This window comes from Oncorhynchus nerka, linkage group LG7 (genome assembly GCF_034236695.1).
Source record: "Oncorhynchus nerka isolate Pitt River linkage group LG7, Oner_Uvic_2.0, whole genome shotgun sequence".
Lineage (NCBI taxonomy): Eukaryota > Metazoa > Chordata > Actinopteri > Salmoniformes > Salmonidae > Oncorhynchus > Oncorhynchus nerka.
Window position 1 is genome coordinate 93,235,900 of NC_088402.1, and position 23,356 is coordinate 93,259,255.

The window sequence follows — 23,356 nt, forward strand, 5'->3', positions numbered from 1 at the left end:
TGGATCAGAGACCCAGTCAGTATCTGGTGTGGATCAGAGACCCAGTCAGTATCTGGTGTGGCTCAGAGACCCGGTCAGTATCTGGTGCGGCTCAGAGACCCGGTCAGTATCTGGTGTGGATCAGAAAACCGGTCAGTATCTGGTGTGGATCAGAGACCCGGTCAGCATCTGGTGTGGATCAGAGACCCAGTCAGCATCTGGTGTGAATCAGAGACCCAGTCAGCATCTGGTGTGGATCAGAGACCCAGTCAGTATCTGGTGTGGATCAGAGACCCAGTCAGTATCTGGTGCGGCTCAGAGACCCAGTCAGTATCTGGTGCGGCTCAGAGACCCAGTCAGTATCTGGTGCGGCTCAGAGACCCAGTCAGTATCTGGTGTGGATCAGAAAACCAGTCAGTATCTGGTGTGGCTCAGAGACCCAGTCAGTATCTGGTGTGGCTCAGAGACCCAGTCAGTATCTGGTGTGGATCAGAGACCCAGTCAGTATCTGGTGTGGATCAGAGACCCAGTCAGTATCTGGTGTGGCTCAGAGACCCAGTCAGTATCTGGTGTGGATCAGAGACCCAGTCAGCATCTGGTGTGGATCAGAGAACCAGTCAGTATCTGGTGTGGATCAGAGACCCAGTCAGTATCTGGTGTGGATCAGAGACCCAGTCAGTATCTGGTGTGGATCAGAGACCCAGTCAGCATCTGGTGTGGATCAGAGACCCAGTCAGTATCTGGTGTGGATCAGAGACCCAGTCAGTATCTGGTCTGGATCAGAGACCCAGTCAGTATCTGGTGCGGCTCAGAGACCCAGTCAGCATCTGGTGTGGATCAGAGACCCAGTCAGTATCTGGTGTGGATTAGAAAACCAGTCTGTATCTGGTGTGACCACCATTTAGCCTCATGCAGCGCGACACATCTCCTTCACATAGAGTTGATCAGGCTGGTGATTGTGGCCTGTGGAATGCTGTCCCACTCCTCTTCAATGGTTGTGTGAAGTTGCTGGATATGGCGGGAACTAGAACATGCTGTTGTACACGTCAATCCAGAGCATCCCAAACATGCTCAATGGGTCACATGTCTGGTGAGCATGCAGGCCATGGAAGAACTGGGACATTTTCAGCTTCCCGGAATTGTGTACAGATCTTTGCAACATGGGGCTGTGCATTATCATGAAACGTGAGGTGATGGCGGCGGATGAATGGCACGAAAATGGACCTCAGGATCTCATCACGGTGTCACTGTGATGTTACAAGTTGCCATTGAAAAAAATACAATTGTGTTCATTGTCTGTAGCTTATGCCCGCCTATACCATAAGCCCACCATGGGGAACGCTGTTCACAACGTTGACATCAACAAACCGCTCGCACTCACTTCCTGGAACAGGTGAAACAGGGATTCATCTGTGAAGAGCAGACTTCGTCAGAGTGCCAGTGGCCATCGAAGGTGAGCATTTGCCCTGGTGAGGACGTACGAGCACGCAGATGAGCTTCCCTGAGACGGTTTCTGACAGTTTGTGCAGAAATTCTTCAGTTTTGCAAAAAACCCCAGTTTCATCAGCTGTCCAGGTGGCTGGTCTCAGACGATCCCACAGGTGAAGAAGCCGGAAGTGGAGGTCCTGGGCTGGCCGTGGTTACACATGAGGCCGATGGACGTACTGGCAAATTCTCTAAAACGATGTTGGAGGCGGCTTATTGCAGAGAAATTAAAATGGCAACAACTCTGGTGAGCATGCCAATTGCACGCTCCCTTAAAACTTGAGACATCTGTGGCATTGTGATGTGTGACAAACCTGCACATTACATTTTAGAGTGGTCTTTTATTGTTCCCAGCACAAGGTGCACTTGTGTAATGATCATGATATGTCACACCTGTCAAGTGGGTGGATGATCTTGGCAAAAGGATAAATACTCACTGACAGGGATGTAAACAAATTTGTGGACAACATTTGAGAGAAATAAGCTTTTTGTACATATGGAACATTTCTGGGATCTTTTATTTCAGCTCATGAAGCACGAGACCAACACGGTACATGTTGCCTTCATATTAGTTGTGTAAAAATGCTAAATGTGTTACCTTGCTGATCTTGATCGCACAGGGAGCTCCGGGGAAGCCCGGTAGACACGTCTTGAAGGCCGAGACCTCTGAGAAGTTCCCTCGACCACAGGTGTTGATCCCGGCCACTCTGAATTTATAGGCCGTCCCTGGCTGGAGATCCATCTTCTTCATCTGACTGTAGTCCGGGATCGCCCCAGAGTCATCCTACAAGAACAAGAATAGAACAAGACAGGTTCAGTTACACACACACACACGACGTGATTGAATTCAATTCAAGTTAATTGGTAGCGTACACAGATCTGCAGATGTTATCTAAGCTGTTTCTTTAACTCCAACAGTGCAGTAGTAATACCTAGCAATACAAAAAAATACACACATAATCATAAAAGTAAGAAACTAATACCAGAACAAGCAGTGAAGATGACCGAAGAAAATTATCTTGGGAGAAGAGATATGTGGTAGTAGTGGTCTGAGGGAATACACTTAATGTATTGTAGAGTAGTGGTAGTAGAGTAGTGGTCTGAGGGAACACTAAATGTATTGTAGAGTAGTGGTCTGAGGGAACACTAAATGTATTGTAGAGTAGTGGTCTGAGGGAACACTTAATGTATTGTAGAGTAGTGGTCTGAGGGAACACTTAATGTATTGTAGAGTAATGGTCTGAGGGAATACACTTAATGTATTGTAGAGTAGTGGTCTGAGGAAACACTAAATGTATTGTAGAGTAGTGGTCTGAGGGAATACACTTAATGTATTGTAGAGTAGTGGTCTGAGGGAACACTAAATGTATTGTAGAGTAGTGGTCTGAGGGAACACACTTAATGTATTGTAGAGTAGTGGTCTGAGGGAATACACTTAATGTATTGTAGAGTAGTGGTCTGAGGGAAACACTTAATGTATTGTAGAAGTGGTCTGAGGGAACACTAAATGTATTGTAGAGTAGTGGTCTGAGGGAACACTAAATGTATTGTAGAGTAGTGGTCTGAGGGAACACTAAATGTATTGTAGAGTAGTGGTCTGAGGGAACACTAAATGTATTGTAGAGTAGTGGTCTGAGGGAACACTAAATGTATTGTAGAGTAGTGGTCTGAGGGAACACACTTAATGTATTGTAGAGTAGTGGTCTGAGGGAATACACTTAATGTATTGTAGAGTAGTGGTCTGAGGGAACACTAAATGTATTGTAGAGTAGTGGTCTGAGGGAACACTTAATGTATTGTAGAGTAGTGGTCTGAGGGAACACACTTAATGTATTGTAGAGTAGTGGTCTGAGGGAACACTTAATGTATTGTAGAGTAGTGGTCTGAGGGAATACACTTAATGTATTGTAGAGTAGTGGTCTGAGGGAACACTAAATGTATTGTAGAGTAGTGGTCTGAGGGAACACACTTAATGTATTGTAGAGTAGTGGTCTGAGGGAACACTAAATGTATTGTAGAGTAGTGGTCTGAGGGAACACTTAATGTATTGTAGAGTAGTGGTCTGAGGGAACACACTTAATGTATTGTAGAGTAGTGGTCTGAGGGAACACTAAATGTATTGTAGAGTAGTGGTCTGAGGGAACACTAAATGTATTGTAGAGTAGTGGTCTGAGGGAACACTAAATGTATTGTAGAGTAGTGGTCTGAGGGAACACACTTAATGTATTGTAGAGTAGTGGTCTGAGGGAATACACTTAATGTATTGTAGAGTAGTGGTCTGAGGGAATACACTTAATGTATTGTAGAGTAGTGGTCTGAGGGAACACTTAATGTATTGTAGAGTAGTGGTCTGAGGGAATACACTTAATGTATTGTAGAGTAGTGGTCTGAGGGAACACTTAATGTATTGTAGAGTAGTGGTCTGAGGGAATACACTTAATGTATTGTAGATATGTGGTCTGAGGGAACACTTAATGTATTGTAGATATGTGGTAGTAGAGTAGTGGTCTGAGGGAACACTAAATGTATTGTAGAGTAGTGGTCTGAGGGAATACACTTAATGTATTGTAGAGTAGTGGTCTGAGGGAACACTAAATGTATTGTAGAGTAGTGGTCTGAGGGAACACTTAATGTATTGTAGAGTAGTGGTCTGAGGGAACACTTAATGTATTGTAGAGTAGTGGTCTGAGGGAACACTTAATGTATTGTAGAGTAGTGGTCTGAGGGAACACACTTAATGTATTGTAGAGTAGTGGTCTGAGGGAACACTAAATGTATTGTAGAGTAGTGGTCTGAGGGAACACTTAATGTATTGTAGAGTAGTGGTCTGAGGGAACACTTAATGTATTGTAGAGTAGTGGTCTGAGGTAACACTTAATGTATTGTAGAGTAGTGGTCTGAGGGAACACACTTAATGTATTGTAGAGTAGTGGTCTGAGGAACACACTTAATGTATTGTAGAGTAGTGGTCTGAGGGAATACACTTAATGTATTGTAGAGTAGTGGTCTGAGGTAACACTTAATGTATTGTAGAGTAGTGGTCTGAGGGAACACTTAATGTATTGTAGAGTAGTGGTCTGAGGGAACACTTAATGTATTGTAGAGTAGTGGTCTGAGGGAACACACTTAATGTATTGTAGAGTAGTGGTCTGAGGGAACACTAAATGTATTGTAGAGTAGTGGTCTGAGGGAACACTTAATGTATTGTAGATATGTGGTAGTAGAGTAGTGGTCTGAGGGAACACTAAATGTATTGTAGAGTAGTGGTCTGAGGGAATACACTTAATGTATTGTAGAGTAGTGGTCTGAGGAAACACACTTAATGTATTGTAGAGTAGTGGTCTGAGGGAATACACTTAATGTATTGTAGAGTAGTGGTCTGAGGGAACACTTAATGTATTGTAGAGTAGTGGTCTGAGGGAACACACTTAATGTATTGTAGAGTAGTGGTCTGAGGGAACACTTAATGTATTGTAGATATGTGGTAGTAGAGTAGTGGTCTGAGGGAACACTAAATGTATTGTAGAGTAGTGGTCTGAGGGAACACACTTAATGTATTGTAGAGTAGTGGTCTGAGGGAACACTTAATGTATTGTAGAGTAGTGGTCTGAGGGAACACTTAATGTATTGTAGAGTAGTGGTCTGAGGGAACACACTTAATGTATTGTAGAGTAGTGGTCTGAGGGAACACACTTAATGTATTGTAGAGTAGTGGTCTGAGGGAACACTTAATGTATTGTAGAGTAGTGGTCTGAGGAAACACACTTAATGTATTGTAGAGTAGTGGTCTGAGGGAACACACTTAATGTATTGTAGAGTAGTGGTCTGAGGTAACACTTAATGTATTGTAGAGTAGTGGTCTGAGGGAACACACTTAATGTATTGTAGAGTAGTGGTCTGAGGGAATACACTTAATGTATTGTAGATATGTGGTAGTAGAGTAGTGGTCTGAGGGAACACACTTAATGTATTGTAGAGTAGTGGTCTGAGGGAATACACTTAATGTATTGTAGATATGTGGTCTGAGGGAACACTTAATGTATTGTAGATATGTGGTAGTAGAGTAGTGGTCTGAGGGAACACTAAATGTATTGTAGAGTAGTGGTCTGAGGGAATACACTTAATGTATTGTAGAGTAGTGGTCTGAGGGAACACTAAATGTATTGTAGAGTAGTGGTCTGAGGGAACACACTAAATGTATTGTAGAGTAGTGGTCTGAGGGAACACTTAATGTATTGTAGAGTAGTGGTCTGAGGGAACACTTAATGTATTGTAGAGTAGTGGTCTGAGGGAACACTAAATGTATTGTAGAGTAGTGGTCTGAGGGAACACTTAATGTATTGTAGAGTAGTGGTCTGAGGGAACACACTTAATGTATTGTAGAGTAGTGGTCTGAGGGAACACTAAATGTATTGTAGAGTAGTGGTAGTAGAGTAGTGGTCTGAGGGAACACTTAATGTATTGTAGAGTAGTGGTCTGAGGGAACACTTAATGTATTGTAGAGTAGTGGTCTGAGGTAACACTTAATGTATTGTAGAGTAGTGGTCTGAGGGAACACACTTAATGTATTGTAGAGTAGTGGTCTGAGGGAATACACTTAATGTATTGTAGAGTAGTGGTCTGAGGGAATACACTTAATGTATTGTAGAGTAGTGGTCTGAGGGAATACACTTAATGTATTGTAGAGTAGTGGTCTGAGGGAACACTTAATGTATTGTAGAGTAGTGGTCTGAGGGAACACACTTAATGTATTGTAGAGTAGTGGTCTGAGGGAACACTTAATGTATTGTAGAGTAGTGGTCTGAGGGAACACACTTAATGTATTGTAGAGTAGTGGTCTGAGGGAATACACTTAATGTATTGTAGAGTAGTGGTCTGAGGGAATACACTTAATGTATTGTAGAGTAGTGGTCTGAGGGAATACACTTAATGTATTGTAGAGTAGTGGTCTGAGGGAACACTTAATGTATTGTAGAGTAGTGGTCTGAGGGAATACACTTAATGTATTGTAGAGTAGTGGTCTGAGGTAACACTTAATGTATTGTAGAGTAGTGGTCTGAGGGAATACACTTAATGTATTGTAGAGTAGTGGTCTGAGGTAACACTTAATGTATTGTAGAGTAGTGGTCTGAGGGAATACACTTAATGTATTGTAGAGTAGTGGTCTGAGGTAACACTTAATGTATTGTAGAGTAGTGGTCTGAGGGAACACTTAATGTATTGTAGAGTAGTGGTCTGAGGGAACACTTAATGTATTGTAGAGTAGTGGTCTGAGGGAACACTTAATGTATTGTAGAGTAGTGGTCTGAGGGAACACACTTAATGTATTGTAGAGTAGTGGTCTGAGGGAATACACTTAATGTATTGTAGAGTAGTGGTCTGAGGAAACACACTTAATGTATTGTAGAGTAGTGGTCTGAGGGAATACACTTAATGTATTGTAGAGTAGTGGTCTGAGGGAACACTTAATGTATTGTAGAGTAGTGGTCTGAGGGAACACACTTAATGTATTGTAGAGTAGTGGTCTGAGGGAACACTTAATGTATTGTAGATATGTGGTAGTAGAGTAGTGGTCTGAGGGAACACTAAATGTATTGTAGAGTAGTGGTCTGAGGGAACACACTTAATGTATTGTAGAGTAGTGGTCTGAGGGAACACTTAATGTATTGTAGAGTAGTGGTCTGAGGGAACACACTTAATGTATTGTAGAGTAGTGGTCTGAGGGAACACACTTAATGTATTGTAGAGTAGTGGTCTGAGGGAACACTTAATGTATTGTAGAGTAGTGGTCTGAGGAAACACACTTAATGTATTGTAGAGTAGTGGTCTGAGGGAACACACTTAATGTATTGTAGAGTAGTGGTCTGAGGGAACACTTAATGTATTGTAGAGTAGTGGTCTGAGGGAACACACTTAATGTATTGTAGAGTAGTGGTCTGAGGGAACACACTTAATGTATTGTAGAGTAGTGGTCTGAGGGAACACTTAATGTATTGTAGAGTAGTGGTCTGAGGAAACACACTTAATGTATTGTAGAGTAGTGGTCTGAGGGAACACACTTAATGTATTGTAGAGTAGTGGTCTGAGGGAATACACTTAATGTATTGTAGAGTAGTGGTCTGAGGGAACACTAAATGTATTGTAGAGTAGTGGTCTGAGGGAACACACTTAATGTATTGTAGAGTAGTGGTCTGAGGGAATACACTTAATGTATTGTAGAGTAGTGGTCTGAGGGAACACTAAATGTATTGTAGAGTAGTGGTCTGAGGGAACACTAAATGTATTGTAGAGTAGTGGTCTGAGGGAACACTAAATGTATTGTAGAGTAGTGGTCTGAGGGAACACTAAATGTATTGTAGAGTAGTGGTCTGAGGGAACACTAAATGTATTGTAGAGTAGTGGTCTGAGGGAACACACTTAATGTATTGTAGAGTAGTGGTCTGAGGGAATACACTTAATGTATTGTAGAGTAGTGGTCTGAGGGAACACTAAATGTATTGTAGAGTAGTGGTCTGAGGGAACACTTAATGTATTGTAGAGTAGTGGTCTGAGGGAACACACTTAATGTATTGTAGAGTAGTGGTCTGAGGGAACACTTAATGTATTGTAGAGTAGTGGTCTGAGGGAATACACTTAATGTATTGTAGAGTAGTGGTCTGAGGGAACACTAAATGTATTGTAGAGTAGTGGTCTGAGGGAACACACTTAATGTATTGTAGAGTAGTGGTCTGAGGGAACACTAAATGTATTGTAGAGTAGTGGTCTGAGGGAACACTTAATGTATTGGAGTAGTGGTCTGAGGGAACACACTTAATGTATTGTAGAGTAGTGGTCTGAGGGAACACTAAATGTATTGTAGAGTAGTGGTCTGAGGGAACACTAAATGTATTGTAGAGTAGTGGTCTGAGGGAACACTAAATGTATTGTAGAGTAGTGGTCTGAGTAATTACTTGAAACACACTTAATGTATTGTAGAGTAGTGGTCTGAGGGAATACACTTAATGTATTGTAGAGTAGTGGTCTGAGGAATACACTTAATGTATTGTAGAGTAGTGGTCTGAGGGAACACTTAATGTATTGTAGAGTAGTGGTCTGAGGAATACACTTAATGTATTGTAGAGTAGTGGTCTGAGGGAACACTTAATGTATTGTAGAGTAGTGGTCTGAGGGAATACACTTAATGTATTGTAGATATGTGGTCTGAGGGAACACTTAATGTATTGTAGATATGTGGTAGTAGAGTAGTGGTCTGAGGGAACACTAAATGTATTGTAGAGTAGTGGTCTGAGGGAATACACTTAATGTATTGTAGAGTAGTGGTCTGAGGGAACACTAAATGTATTGTAGAGTAGTGGTCTGAGGGAACACTTAATGTATTGTAGAGTAGTGGTCTGAGGGAACACTTAATGTATTGTAGAGTAGTGGTCTGAGGGAACACTTAATGTATTGTAGAGTAGTGGTCTGAGGGAACACACTTAATGTATTGTAGAGTAGTGGTCTGAGGGAACACTAAATGTATTGTAGAGTAGTGGTCTGAGGGAACACTTAATGTATTGTAGAGTAGTGGTCTGAGGGAACACTTAATGTATTGTAGAGTAGTGGTCTGAGGTAACACTTAATGTATTGTAGAGTAGTGGTCTGAGGGAACACACTTAATGTATTGTAGAGTAGTGGTCTGAGGGAACACACTTAATGTATTGTAGAGTAGTGGTCTGAGGGAATACACTTAATGTATTGTAGAGTAGTGGTCTGAGGTAACACTTAATGTATTGTAGAGTAGTGGTCTGAGGGAACACTTAATGTATTGTAGAGTAGTGGTCTGAGGGAACACTTAATGTATTGTAGAGTAGTGGTCTGAGGGAACACACTTAATGTATTGTAGAGTAGTGGTCTGAGGGAACACTAAATGTATTGTAGAGTAGTGGTCTGAGGGAACACTTAATGTATTGTAGATATGTGGTAGTAGAGTAGTGGTCTGAGGGAACACTAAATGTATTGTAGAGTAGTGGTCTGAGGGAATACACTTAATGTATTGTAGAGTAGTGGTCTGAGGAAACACACTTAATGTATTGTAGAGTAGTGGTCTGAGGGAATACACTTAATGTATTGTAGAGTAGTGGTCTGAGGGAACACTTAATGTATTGTAGAGTAGTGGTCTGAGGGAACACACTTAATGTATTGTAGAGTAGTGGTCTGAGGGAACACTTAATGTATTGTAGATATGTGGTAGTAGAGTAGTGGTCTGAGGGAACACTAAATGTATTGTAGAGTAGTGGTCTGAGGGAACACACTTAATGTATTGTAGAGTAGTGGTCTGAGGGAACACTTAATGTATTGTAGAGTAGTGGTCTGAGGGAACACTTAATGTATTGTAGAGTAGTGGTCTGAGGGAACACACTTAATGTATTGTAGAGTAGTGGTCTGAGGGAACACACTTAATGTATTGTAGAGTAGTGGTCTGAGGGAACACTTAATGTATTGTAGAGTAGTGGTCTGAGGAAACACACTTAATGTATTGTAGAGTAGTGGTCTGAGGGAACACACTTAATGTATTGTAGAGTAGTGGTCTGAGGTAACACTTAATGTATTGTAGAGTAGTGGTCTGAGGGAACACACTTAATGTATTGTAGAGTAGTGGTCTGAGGGAATACACTTAATGTATTGTAGATATGTGGTAGTAGAGTAGTGGTCTGAGGGAACACACTTAATGTATTGTAGAGTAGTGGTCTGAGGGAATACACTTAATGTATTGTAGATATGTGGTCTGAGGGAACACTTAATGTATTGTAGATATGTGGTAGTAGAGTAGTGGTCTGAGGGAACACTAAATGTATTGTAGAGTAGTGGTCTGAGGGAATACACTTAATGTATTGTAGAGTAGTGGTCTGAGGGAACACTAAATGTATTGTAGAGTAGTGGTCTGAGGGAACACACTAAATGTATTGTAGAGTAGTGGTCTGAGGGAACACTTAATGTATTGTAGAGTAGTGGTCTGAGGGAACACTTAATGTATTGTAGAGTAGTGGTCTGAGGGAACACTAAATGTATTGTAGAGTAGTGGTCTGAGGGAACACTTAATGTATTGTAGAGTAGTGGTCTGAGGGAACACACTTAATGTATTGTAGAGTAGTGGTCTGAGGGAACACTAAATGTATTGTAGAGTAGTGGTAGTAGAGTAGTGGTCTGAGGGAACACTTAATGTATTGTAAGAGTAGTGGTCTGAGGGAACACTTAATGTATTGTAGAGTAGTGGTCTGAGGTAACACTTAATGTATTGTAGAGTAGTGGTCTGAGGGAACACACTTAATGTATTGTAGAGTAGTGGTCTGAGGGAATACACTTAATGTATTGTAGAGTAGTGGTCTGAGGGAATACACTTAATGTATTGTAGAGTAGTGGTCTGAGGAATACACTTAATGTATTGTAGAGTAGTGGTCTGAGGGAACACTTAATGTATTGTAGAGTAGTGGTCTGAGGGAACACACTTAATGTATTGTAGAGTAGTGGTCTGAGGGAACACTTAATGTATTGTAGAGTAGTGGTCTGAGGGAACACACTTAATGTATTGTAGAGTAGTGGTCTGAGGGAATACACTTAATGTATTGTAGAGTAGTGGTCTGAGGGAATACACTTAATGTATTGTAGAGTAGTGGTCTGAGGGAATACACTTAATGTATTGTAGAGTAGTGGTCTGAGGGAACACTTAATGTATTGTAGAGTAGTGGTCTGAGGGAATACACTTAATGTATTGTAGAGTAGTGGTCTGAGGTAACACTTAATGTATTGTAGAGTAGTGGTCTGAGGAATACACTTAATGTATTGTAGAGTAGTGGTCTGAGGTAACACTTAATGTATTGTAGAGTAGTGGTCTGAGGGAATACACTTAATGTATTGTAGAGTAGTGGTCTGAGGTAACACTTAATGTATTGTAGAGTAGTGGTCTGAGGGAACACTTAATGTATTGTAGAGTAGTGGTCTGAGGGAACACTTAATGTATTGTAGAGTAGTGGTCTGAGGGAACACACTTAATGTATTGTAGAGTAGTGGTCTGAGGGAATACACTTAATGTATTGTAGAGTAGTGGTCTGAGGAAACACACTTAATGTATTGTAGAGTAGTGGTCTGAGGGAATACACTTAATGTATTGTAGAGTAGTGGTCTGAGGGAACACTTAATGTATTGTAGAGTAGTGGTCTGAGGGAACACACTTAATGTATTGTAGAGTAGTGGTCTGAGGGAACACTTAATGTATTGTAGATATGTGGTAGTAGAGTAGTGGTCTGAGGGAACACTAAATGTATTGTAGAGTAGTGGTCTGAGGGAACACACTTAATGTATTGTAGAGTAGTGGTCTGAGGGAACACTTAATGTATTGTAGAGTAGTGGTCTGAGGGAACACACTTAATGTATTGTAGAGTAGTGGTCTGAGGGAACACACTTAATGTATTGTAGAGTAGTGGTCTGAGGGAACACTTAATGTATTGTAGAGTAGTGGTCTGAGGAAACACACTTAATGTATTGTAGAGTAGTGGTCTGAGGGAACACACTTAATGTATTGTAGAGTAGTGGTCTGAGGGAACACTTAATGTATTGTAGAGTAGTGGTCTGAGGGAACACACTTAATGTATTGTAGAGTAGTGGTCTGAGGGAACACACTTAATGTATTGTAGAGTAGTGGTCTGAGGGAACACTTAATGTATTGTAGAGTAGTGGTCTGAGGAAACACACTTAATGTATTGTAGAGTAGTGGTCTGAGGGAACACACTTAATGTATTGTAGAGTAGTGGTCTGAGGTAACACTTAATGTATTGTAGAGTAGTGGTCTGAGGGAACACACTTAATGTATTGTAGATATGTGGTAGTAGAGTAGTGGTCTGAGGGAACACTAAATGTATTGTAGAGTAGTGGTCTGAGGGAACACACTTAATGTATTGTAGAGTAGTGGTCTGAGGGAACACTTAATGTATTGTAGAGTAGTGGTCTGAGGAAACACACTTAATGTATTGTAGAGTAGTGGTCTGAGGGAACACACTTAATGTATTGTAGAGTAGTGGTCTGAGGTAACACTTAATGTATTGTAGAGTAGTGGTCTGAGGGAACACACTTAATGTATTGTAGATATGTGGTAGTAGAGTAGTGGTCTGAGGGAACACTAAATGTATTGTAGAGTAGTGGTCTGAGGGAATACACTTAATGTATTGTAGAGTAGTGGTCTGAGGTAACACACTTAATGTATTGTAGAGTAGTGGTCTGAGGGAACACTAAATGTATTGTAGAGTAGTGGTCTGAGGGAACACACTTAATGTATTGTAGAGTAGTGGTCTGAGGGAACACTTAATGTATTGTAGAGTAGTGGTCTGAGGGAACACTTAATGTATTGTAGAGTAGTGGTCTGAGGGAACACTTAATGTATTGTAGAGTAGTGGTCTGAGGTAACACTTAATGTATTGTAGAGTAGTGGTCTGAGGTAACACTTAATGTATTGTAGAGTAGTGGTCTGAGGGAACACACTTAATGTATTGTAGAGTAGTGGTCTGAGGGAACACTAAATGTATTGTAGAGTAGTGGTCTACTAGAGAAGGAGAGGATGAGTGAGCACGTGAAAGAAGAGCCCTAGAGAAGGAGAGGATGAGTGAGCACGTGAAAGAGCCCTAGAGAAGGAGAGGATGAGTGAGCACGTGAAAGAAGAGCCCTAGAGAAGGAGAGGATGAGTGAGCACGTGAAAGAAGAGCCCTAGAGAAGGAGAGGATGAGTGAGCACGTGAAAGAAGAGCCCTAGAGAAGGAGAGGATGAGTGAGCACGTGAAAGAAGAGCCCTAGAGAAGGAGAGGATGAGTGAGCACGTGAAAGAAGAGCCCTAGAGAAGGAGAGGATGAGTGAGCACGTGAAAGAAGAGCCCTAGAGAAGGAGAGGATGAGTGAGCACGTGAAAGAAGAGCCCTAGAGAAGGAGAGGATGAGTGAGCACGTGAAAGAAGAGCCCTAGAGAAGGAGAGGATGAGTGAGCACGTGAAAGAAGAGCCCTAGAGAAGGAGAGGATGAGTGAGCACGTGAAAGAAGAGCCCTAGAGAAGGAGAGGATGAGTGAGCACGTGAAAGAAGAGCCCTAGAGAAGGAGAGGATGAGTGAGCACGTGAAAGAAGAGCCCTAGAGAAGGAGAGGATGAGTGAGCACGTGAAAGAAGAGCCCTAGAGAAGGAGAGGATGAGTGAGCACGTGAAAGAAGAGCCCTAGAGAAGGAGAGGATGAGTGAGCACGTGAAAGAAGAGCCCTAGAGAAGGAGAGGATGAGTGAGCACGTGAAAGAAGAGCCCTAGAGAAGGAGAGGATGAGTGAGCACGTGAAAGAAGAGCCCTAGAGAAGGAGAGGATGAGTGAGCACGTGAAAGAAGAGCCCTAGAGAAGGAGAGGATGAGTGAGCACGTGAAAGAAGAGCCCTAGAGAAGGAGAGGATGAGTGAGCACGTGAAAGAAGAGCCCTAGAGAAGGAGAGGATGAGTGAGCACGTGAAAGAAGAGCCCTAGAGAAGGAGAGGATGAGTGAGCACGTGAAAGAAGAGCCCTAGAGAAGGAGAGGATGAGTGAGCACGTGAAAAAGAGCCCTAGAGAAGGAGAGGATGAGTGAGCACGTGAAAGAGCCCTAGAGAAGGAGAGGATGAGTGAGCACGTGAAAGAGCCCTAGAGAAGGAGAGGATGAGTGAGCACGTGAAAGAAGAGCCCTAGAGAAGGAGAGGATGAGTGAGCACGTGAAAGAAGAGCCCTAGAGAAGGAGAGGATGAGTGAGCACGTGAAAGAAGAGCCCTAGAGAAGGAGAGGATGAGTGAGCACGTGAAAGAAGAGCCCTAGAGAAGGAGAGGATGAGTGAGCACGTGAAAGAAGAGCCCTAGAGAAGGAGAGGATGAGTGAGCACGTGAAAGAAGAGCCCTAGAGAAGGAGAGGATGAGTGAGCACGTGAAAGAAGAGCCCTAGAGAAGGAGAGGATGAGTGAGCACGTGAAAGAAGAGCCCTAGAGAAGGAGAGGATGAGTGAGCACGTGAAAGAAGAGCCCTAGAGAAGGAGAGGATGAGTGAGCATGTGAAAGAGCCCTAGAGAAGGAGAGGATGAGTGAGCATGTGAAAGAGCCCTAGAGAAGGAGAGGATGAGTGAGCATGTGAAAGAGCCCTAGAGAAGGAGAGGATGAGTGAGCACGTGAAAGAGCCCTAGAGAAGGAGAGGATGAGTGAGCACGTGAAAGAAGAGCACTAGAGAAGGAGAGGATGAGTGAGCACGTGAAAGAAGAGCCCTAGATAAGGAGAGGATGAGTGAGCACGTGAAAGAAGAGCCCTAGAGAAGGAGAGGATGAGTGAGCACGTGAAAGAGCCCTAGAGAAGGAGAGGATGAGTGAGCACGTGAAAGAAGAGCCCTAGAGAAGGAGAGGATGAGTGAGGATGTGAAAGAGCCCTAGAGAAGCGCTATATAAACCCAATGTAATCATCATAGATTCCATGGTGGCATTTTAGTGACTTCAGAACAACAGCCTTGTTATGAAACCCTTTGGAAGAGTTACTGCATATATTATGACAACATTTTGTGAAGTTTGTTTGTTTGGGACTTCGGTGAGTTTTTTTTCTTCCATTTTTCATTTTCTCCCGACTGTTCGGGCACACAATTTTTTTTTCTGAGTGACAAGCCGAAGTTCGGAGCCGAAGTCCATGCCCCATTTGTCAGTGATTGGTCAACAGTGTCAGTGATTGGTCAACAGTGTCAGTGATTGGTCAACAGTGTCAGTGATTGGTCAACAGTGTCAGTGATTGGTCAACAGTGTCAGTGATTGGTCAACAGTGTCAGTGATTGGTCAACAGTGTCAGTGATTGGTCAACAGTAGGGATTCTTCAATAAAGTCGTTGTCACTCAACCAGAGACGACTCGTTCATGTAAATTTTTGTCATTGAGAAATACTGCACTAAATATGTTAAGACGTAAAATCACGACAAAGATCTCCTCTGCAAAAACATCAACATGAATGACATGAGTTATCTTAGATTAATTCAGACTTATTTTGAGGAAGTGTAAACAGGCTACGGCATCTCAAAATGGACAAAAAGTACTATCAGCGCTTTAAAAAAAATATATATAATTCAAGCCAAGGTCCTTTTAATAAGGGATTATGTGAGCACAGGCACCAGCCGAACTGAAGCCTGGTCCTCAGCGGGTAGTGTGTGTGTGTGTGTGGTGTGGGAAAGTCTTACATCGACAGTGGCTTGGTCGTCAGCGGGCAGGTAGTAGTGTGTGACCACGGTGTTGGTCACCTTGACGATGCCAACATCAAACCACTGGTTGTCTTTCTTCACCGGGGCTTTGGCCACCGCAGGAGGAGCTCCTTGTCTCTAAATAAACAACATGGGAGGATTAGAAGGTAATAATCTGGAGGATTAGAAGGTAATAATCTGGAGTAATAGAAGGTAATAATCTGGAGGATTAGAAGGTAATAATCTGGAGTATTAGAAGGTAATAATCTGGAGTAATAGAAGGTAATAATCTGGAGTATTAGAAGGTAATAATCTGGAGTATTAGAAGGTAATAATCTGGAGGATTAAAAGGTAATAATCTGGAGGATTAGAAGACAAGGTAATAATCTGGAGTATTAGAAGACAAGGTAATAATCTGGAGGATTAGAAGGTAATAATCTGGAGGATTAGAAGACAAGGTAATAATCTGGAGTATTAGAAGGTAATAATCTGGAGTATTAGAAGGTAATAATCTGGAGGATTAGAAGGTAATAATCTGGAGGATTAGAAGGTAATAATCTGGAGGATTAGAAGGTAATAATCTGGAGTAATAGAAGGTAATAATCTGGAGTAATAGAAGGTAATAATCTGGAGTATTAGAAGGTAATAATCTGGAGTATTAGAAGGTAATAATCTGGAGTAATAGAAGGTAATAATCTGGAGTAATAGAAGGTAATAATCTGGAGTAATAGAAGGTAATAATCTGGAGGATTAGAAGGTAATAATCTGGAGGATTAGAAGGTAATAATCTGGAGTAATAGAAGGTAATAATCTGGAGTAATAGAAGGTAATAATCTGGAGTATTAGAAGGTAATAATCTGGAGTATTAGAAGGTAATAATCTGGAGTATTAGAAGGTAATAATCTGGAGTAATAGAAGGTAATAATCTGGAGTAATAGAAGGTAATAATCTGGAGTATTAGAAGGTAATAATCTGGAGGATTAGAAGGTAATAATCTGGAGGATTAGAAGGTAATAATCTGGAGTATTAGAAGACAAGGTAATAATCTGGAGTATTAGAAGACAAGGTAATAATCTGGAGTATTAGAAGGTAATAATCTGGAGGATTAGAAGGTAATAATCTGGAGTAATAGAAGGTAATAATCTGGAGGATTAGAAGGTAATAATCTGGAGGATTAGAAGGTAATAATCTGGAGGATTAGAAGGTAATAATCTGGAGTAATAGAAGGTAATAATCTGGAGTAATAGAAGGTAATAATCTGGAGTAATAGAAGGTAATAATCTGGAGTATTAGAAGGTAATAATCTGGAGTAATAGAAGGTAATAATCTGGAGGATTAGAAGGTAATAATCTGGAGGATTAGAAGGTAATAATCTGGAGGATTAGAAGGTAATAATCTGGAGGATTAGAAGGTAATAATCTGGAGTAATAGAAGACAATCATCTGGAGGAAAATATTTTACTTAGACAGGAAATCTCAAGAAAACTAATCATTTTTCAGTATCAAGAGGTGAACATAAATCCGAGACATCTAACAATCAATCAACAGATGACAAAAATTCCGACAAGGTTCAGTCCACTCACCCCTGCAGCAGACTCTATGCCGTTAGCCACCTCTGCCAGGGTCGCAGCTGCCTGCATCTTAGCCGGACTGGCCACCATCATGGGCTGAGTCTTAGCCGGGGTGGCCACCATCATGGGCTGAGTTTTAGCCAGGCTGGCCACCATCATGGGCTGAGTCTTAGCCGGGGTGGCCACCATCATGGGCTGAGTCTTAGCCGGGGTGGCCACCATCATGGGCTGAGTCTTAGCCGGGGTTGCCACCATCATGGGCTGAGTCTTAGCCAGGCTAGCCACCATCATGGGCTGAGTCTTAGCCGGGGTGGCCACCATCATGGGCTGAGTCTTAGCCGGGTTTGTCACCACCATGGTGCAGGTTGGGGCTAGCCGGGCCACCGCCTGGGTCACTGCTGCAGCCAGCTCCTGGCCGTTACTCTCTGACGCCGGGTCGTTCAGGCTGTCTGCTGGGGCCAGGCCCTCGGTGGGCTGGGTCAGATCAAACTTCATTTACACATTTATTTACAAAAACACATCTGTTCAAAGTGTTAAACAGAAAAAAAAGCAAAACAATCGATTTATAGATTTAATACGCAGCGCTTCACCGACACGCGTCTGTCCCCGGATCAAATGTTTAACGTGAGTGCATTGGTCCGCGGGACCCCAAACCGACCCGAAAGTTACACGCGTCGGTCTCAAAATCAATTAAAACGTTACGAATCGCTGGTTCATATTTTTTTTCCCCATCTGAAATGACTTTCTTTCTACCACCCCCCCAAAAAACGACATTTTCTGACAACGGTGTCCTTCCCCTACAGTGTCAATCTAAACATGCAACTGGGAGCTTGCTACAGCCCTTCTTAAACTGGTTTCTACTTAACTGGGAGCTTGCTACAGCCCTTCTTAAACTGGTTTCTACTTAACTGGGAGCTTGCTACAGCCCTTCTTAAACTGGTTTCTACTTAACTGGGAGCTTGCTACAGCCCTTCTTAAACTGGTTTCTACTTAACTGGGAGCTTGCTACAGCCCTTCTTAAACTGGTTTCTACTTAACTGGGAGCTTGCTACAGCCCTTCTTAAACTGGTTTCTACTTAACTGGGAGCTTGCTACAGCCCTTCTTAAACTGGTTTCTACTTAACTGGGAGCTTGCTACAGCCCTTCTTAAACTGGTTTCTACTTAACTGGGAGCTTGCTACAGCCCTTCTTAAACTGGTTTCTACTTAACTGGGAGCTTGCAATATCACTGCTGTGTTTATATTACCTTACCATCAGCAATAGTTGTGGTAGTTTTGCTTGAAGCAATCAGTAATTAAAATGGTATTTAAAAAAAAAATGTATTTAAGATATACAGGGTAAAGTTGATCATTTTATAACGAAGAAAGCAAATCACGTTTGCTACCCTTCCCTGCATGGTTGAAGAGGTTTGGGCGCCTCAGGCTCTGCCTCCTCTCCACCCTGTCAGGGCTGGGTGTCTCAGGCTCTGCACACTCCTGGATTACATCACACCTGGCAGGTCTCTCCTACCAGGTGACGTGGAGAGGATCTCTGTCTGCACCAGTACTCTCATTACTGGTGTCCCCCAGGGCTAAGTTCTAAGCCCTCTCCTCTCTATACACCAAGTCACTCAGCTCTGTCATATCCTCACACGGGTCTCTCCTATCACTGCTATGAGGATGGATTTCTCCTCACATGAGTCTCTCCTATCACTGCTATGAGGATGGACCTCTCCTCTCTATACACCAAGTCACTCAGCTCTGTCATATCCTCACATGGGTCTCTCCTATCACTGCTATGAGGATGGATTTCTCCTCACATGAGTCTCTCCTATCACTGCTATGAGGATGGATTTCTCCTCACATGAGTCTCTCCTATCACTGCTATGAGGATGGACCTCTCCTCTCTATACACCAAGTCACTCAGCTCTGTCATATCCTCACATGGGTCTCTCCTATCACTGCTATGAGGATGGATTTCTCCTCACATGAGTCTCTCCTATCACTGCTATGAGGATGGACCTCTCCTCTCTATACACCAAGTCACTCAGCTCTGTCATATGATCACATATCACCCCACTAGCTCAGCAGCTCTCCCTCCCCAGCAGTTCTACCTCCCCACCAAGCCCAGCACTACCCCCCAGCAACCCAGCACTACCCCCCAGCAACCCAGCACTACACCCCCACCACTACCCCAGCAGCCCAGCACTACACCCCCAGCAACCCAGCACTACACCCCCACCACTACCCCCCAGCAGCCCAGCACTACACCCCCCACCAGCCCAGCACTACACCCCCAGCAACCCAGCAGTTCTACACCCCCAGCAACCCAGCAGTTCTACCCCCAGCAACCCAGCAACCCAGCAGTTCTACCTCCCCAGCAGGCCCAGCAGCACCACCTCCCGCCCAGCACCACCTCCCGCCCAGCACCACCTCCCGCCCAGCACCACCTCCCGCCCAGCACCAACGTTGCTGAGTAATACTTTCAGAGAAAATGCACTTGATACGATTGTGATGCGTCGTCTCACCTAGCTATTCTTACGACGAACGCAGTAATTATGTCTCTAGATAAGAGCCCCATGCTAAAAAAAGACTAAGATGAGAAGCTCATTCAAGTCCATTATGAGGGGTGACATCCATAGCTGTGATATATATTAGAATTGAAAATGAATGTGTTTATGCAACAAACTTTAGTGAATCGAATCACATCGCGCCGTTTCAAAGTAAAACGTATGGTTCAAGAGGACTACATATCTAGAATAGTTTCAAATTAAAACGTATGGTTCAAGAGGTCGACATATCTAGAATAGTTTCAAATTAAAACGTATGGTTTAAGAGGTCGACATATCTAGAATCGTTTCAAATTCAAACTTATGGTTCAAGAGGTCGACATATCTAGAATCGCATCATCTTGAAAATGAAACGAACAGACAAGACTGATGACGAAAGCAAAACAACGGTGGACTGACCTGGTTGTGCTGTGCTGCTGCCGCCGCCGCTGCCTGGGCCAGAGCCTGGGCTTCCTGCAGCTGTTGTTGTTGATGTACCAGGGCTGCCAGCTCAGCCTGAGTCAACACAATGGGGATGGTGGTGGTGTGGTGCTGGCCCTCCTGGCCACCGTCTCCTTCATCTGGAGGGGGGGGGTGAGACTCGTTACAATCTACCAAACTGCTAACTAGGGCTGGGTGATATATCTATTAATTTTGAATGTATGTTTTTGCACGATATTACAAACGCCAGTACTGCAGGAATATTTTATTTTATTTTAAGAAGTCTTGTTCTCATTTTCATCTTTTTGGTATCATCTCCTTCGCTCCTTCTGTGCAATGACTATAGGCTGTACCTTCCAACACACACACACACACACACACACACACACACACACACACACACACACAACCACTCCTCTGACAAGTGGTTCCAACCATTTGCATTTGAGGTTTGGTCCAACAGAAATCAAGTCATATGGAACTGAAATGCATCAAGACATTATTTTACTGTAAAAAGAGATGTTCAACTGCCATTTTATGTTTCGATTCGTGGAATTGCACGCAGAGCAGACACTACTAAAAAACGGGATTATAAATGAACATTTGAATCTGGAAAATCAGTTTGTTGCGCGCGACATTACAGTACCACGTAACGACAGCGGCATTTAAACCAAATACCATTACACCGGCCGCCGAGTCAGCGTTTGTAGACTATTTTGAGTCACTTGATTTCAAAATCGTATTTGAGATATTGTTTCTAAGACCTGTGTTGATTTTCTATAACACCTGCTACAATAAGGTTGTCTATTAGTGAGTGTGTATTATGCATGATTATGGTTAAATTGGTTTAAAAAAATACAAATTTAAAAAAGAAGGCATTTCATAGATTTGAAAGGCAGATCAGTGATTTTTGCAAAGCAGGTTCAACTAGTTTGATAAATAATTGATTGTTGAAACGTGGATTCATCATGCGGTTAGAGAACACTTCTCCAGCCTGTCAGTGGTCATCAAATCATTTGCCCCTGACGTCTGTTACGACATCGAACTGCAGTCTGGTCAAGACCCCGGCGACATCGAACTGCAGTCTGGTCAAGACCCCGGCGACATCGAACTGCAGTCTGGTCAAGACCCCGGCGACATCGAACTGCAGTCTGGTCAAGACCCCGGCGACATCGAACTGCAGTCTGGTCAAGACCCCGGCGACATCGAACTGCAGTCTGGTCAAGACCCAGCGACATCGAACTGCAGTCTGGTCAAGACCCCGGCGACATCGAACTGCAGTCTGGTCAAGACCCCGGCGACATCGAACTGCAGTCTGGTCAAGACCCCGGCGACATCGAACTGCAGTCTGGTCAAGACCCCGGCGAGGATGAACTGCAGTCTGGTCAAGACCCCGGCGAGGACGAACTGCAGTCTGGTCAAGACCCCGGCGAGGACGAACTGCAGTCTGGTCAAGACCCCGGCGAGGACGAACTGCAGTCTGGCGAGGACGACCTGCAGTCTGGCGAGGACGACCTGCAGTCTGGCGAGGACGACCTGCAGTCTGGCGAGGACGACCAGCAGTCTGGCGAGGACGACCAGCACGGAATTTCCCTGAGACGGTTTGACAGTTTGTGCAGAAATTCTTCGCATTTTTCTTTGGCGTACCCGCGGCGGCATTGTGGCTACCCGTACCCCAATTTGGGAATACCTGATCTACAGTATGACCAGGGCTGTCTGTAGCACAGCCTGTATGGCCATAGCCTGGGCTGTGTGTGTGTGTGTGTGTGTCTACTCACTCATGACAGCGTGCTGTGCGGCCTGCAGGACAGCCTGTATGGCCATGGCCTGGGCTGTGTGTGTGTCTACTCACTCATGACAGCGTGCTGTGCGGCCTGCAGGACAGCCTGTATGGCCATGGCCTGGGCTGTGTGTGTGTGTCTACTCACTCATGACAGCGTGCTGTGCGGCCTGCAGGATAGCCTGTATGGCCATGGCCTGGGCTGTGTGTGTGGTGTGTCTACTCACTCATGACAGTGTGCTGTGCGGCCTGCAGGACAGCCTGTATGGCCATGGCCTGGGCTGTGTGGGTGTGTGTCTACTCACTCATGACAGTGTGCTGTGCGGCCTGCAGGACAGCCTGTATGGCCATGGCCTGGGCTGTGTGTGTGTGTGTCTACTCACTCATGACAGCGTGCTGTGCGGCCTGCAGGACAGCCTGTATGGCCATGGCCTGGGCGTTCGCCTCCTCAGCAGCAGCATGTTGTGCCGCCTCCTCGGCTGCAGCGGTAACAGCCAGCTCCTCGGGGGTTAAACCCGTCACCATCAGGGTCTGCTGGCCCCCTGCGTCACCTTCAGACATCAGCTCCGCAGGCAGGCCCTAGGAGGCAAAGATTTTTTTAAATATTTTAAATCTGGACAATTGAACTTTTTTTCCAATGTTACTAAAAATGTTTTGTCGGCACACAATTTAGTCGCTCGTGTGTGCTGCTGGGAGGAAACAGCGTTTCATTCTGTGGTCTTTTCCAAGACATGACAGAGGACCTGTGGATGGTGGTTTCCTTCCGTGTGTGTTGCATGTATAGATACACAGCTACTCATTCAAAAGGTTTTTCTTTATTCGTAAAAGCTTCTACATTGTAGAATAATAGTGAAGACATCAAAACTATAAATTAACACATATGGTTATGTAGTTACCAGAGAAAGCGTCGACTTCTTTGGGACTGGGGGGGGGCAGTATTGAGTAGCTTGGATGAATGAGGTGCCCAGAGTAAACTGCCTGCTACTCAGGCCCAAAAGATAGAATAATGTATATAATTAGTAGATTTGGATAGAAAACACTCTGAAGTTTAAAAAAAAAACTGTTTGCATGATGTCTGTCAGTATAACAGAACTCATATGGCAGACGAAAACCTGAGAAAAAGGAAGTGGGAAAATCTGAGGTTTGTAGTTTTTCAAGTCATTGCAGTTCCTAAGGCTTCCACTAGATGTCAACAGTCTTTACAACCTTGTTTCAGGCTTCTACTATGAAGGGGGAGCGAATAAGAGCTGTTTGACGAAGAGGTCTGGCAGAGTGCCATGAGCTAAGTCAAGCGCGCGGCCGTGAGAACGAGCTGAGTTCCTTTTCATTTCTAAAGACAAAGGAATTGTCCGGTTG

The 23,356-nt window shown here is 43.5% G+C and overlaps 1 protein-coding gene across 1 annotated transcript in view; it reads right to left on the bottom strand.

Moving 5' to 3' along the window:
- hcfc1b (host cell factor C1b) overlaps positions 1 to 23,356 on the bottom strand; it is an 81,600-nt gene that overhangs the window by 8,609 nt on the left and 49,635 nt on the right. The window contains exons 21-25 of the mRNA XM_065020991.1: positions 22,384 to 22,579; positions 20,200 to 20,360; positions 17,265 to 17,726; positions 15,683 to 15,820; positions 2,063 to 2,248 (exon numbers count right to left, since the gene is read on the bottom strand). Of these exons, the coding sequence (XP_064877063.1) occupies positions 2,063 to 2,248; positions 15,683 to 15,820; positions 17,265 to 17,726; positions 20,200 to 20,360; positions 22,384 to 22,579 (1,143 nt within the window). The remainder of the gene's footprint in view (positions 1 to 2,062; positions 2,249 to 15,682; positions 15,821 to 17,264; positions 17,727 to 20,199; positions 20,361 to 22,383; positions 22,580 to 23,356) is intronic.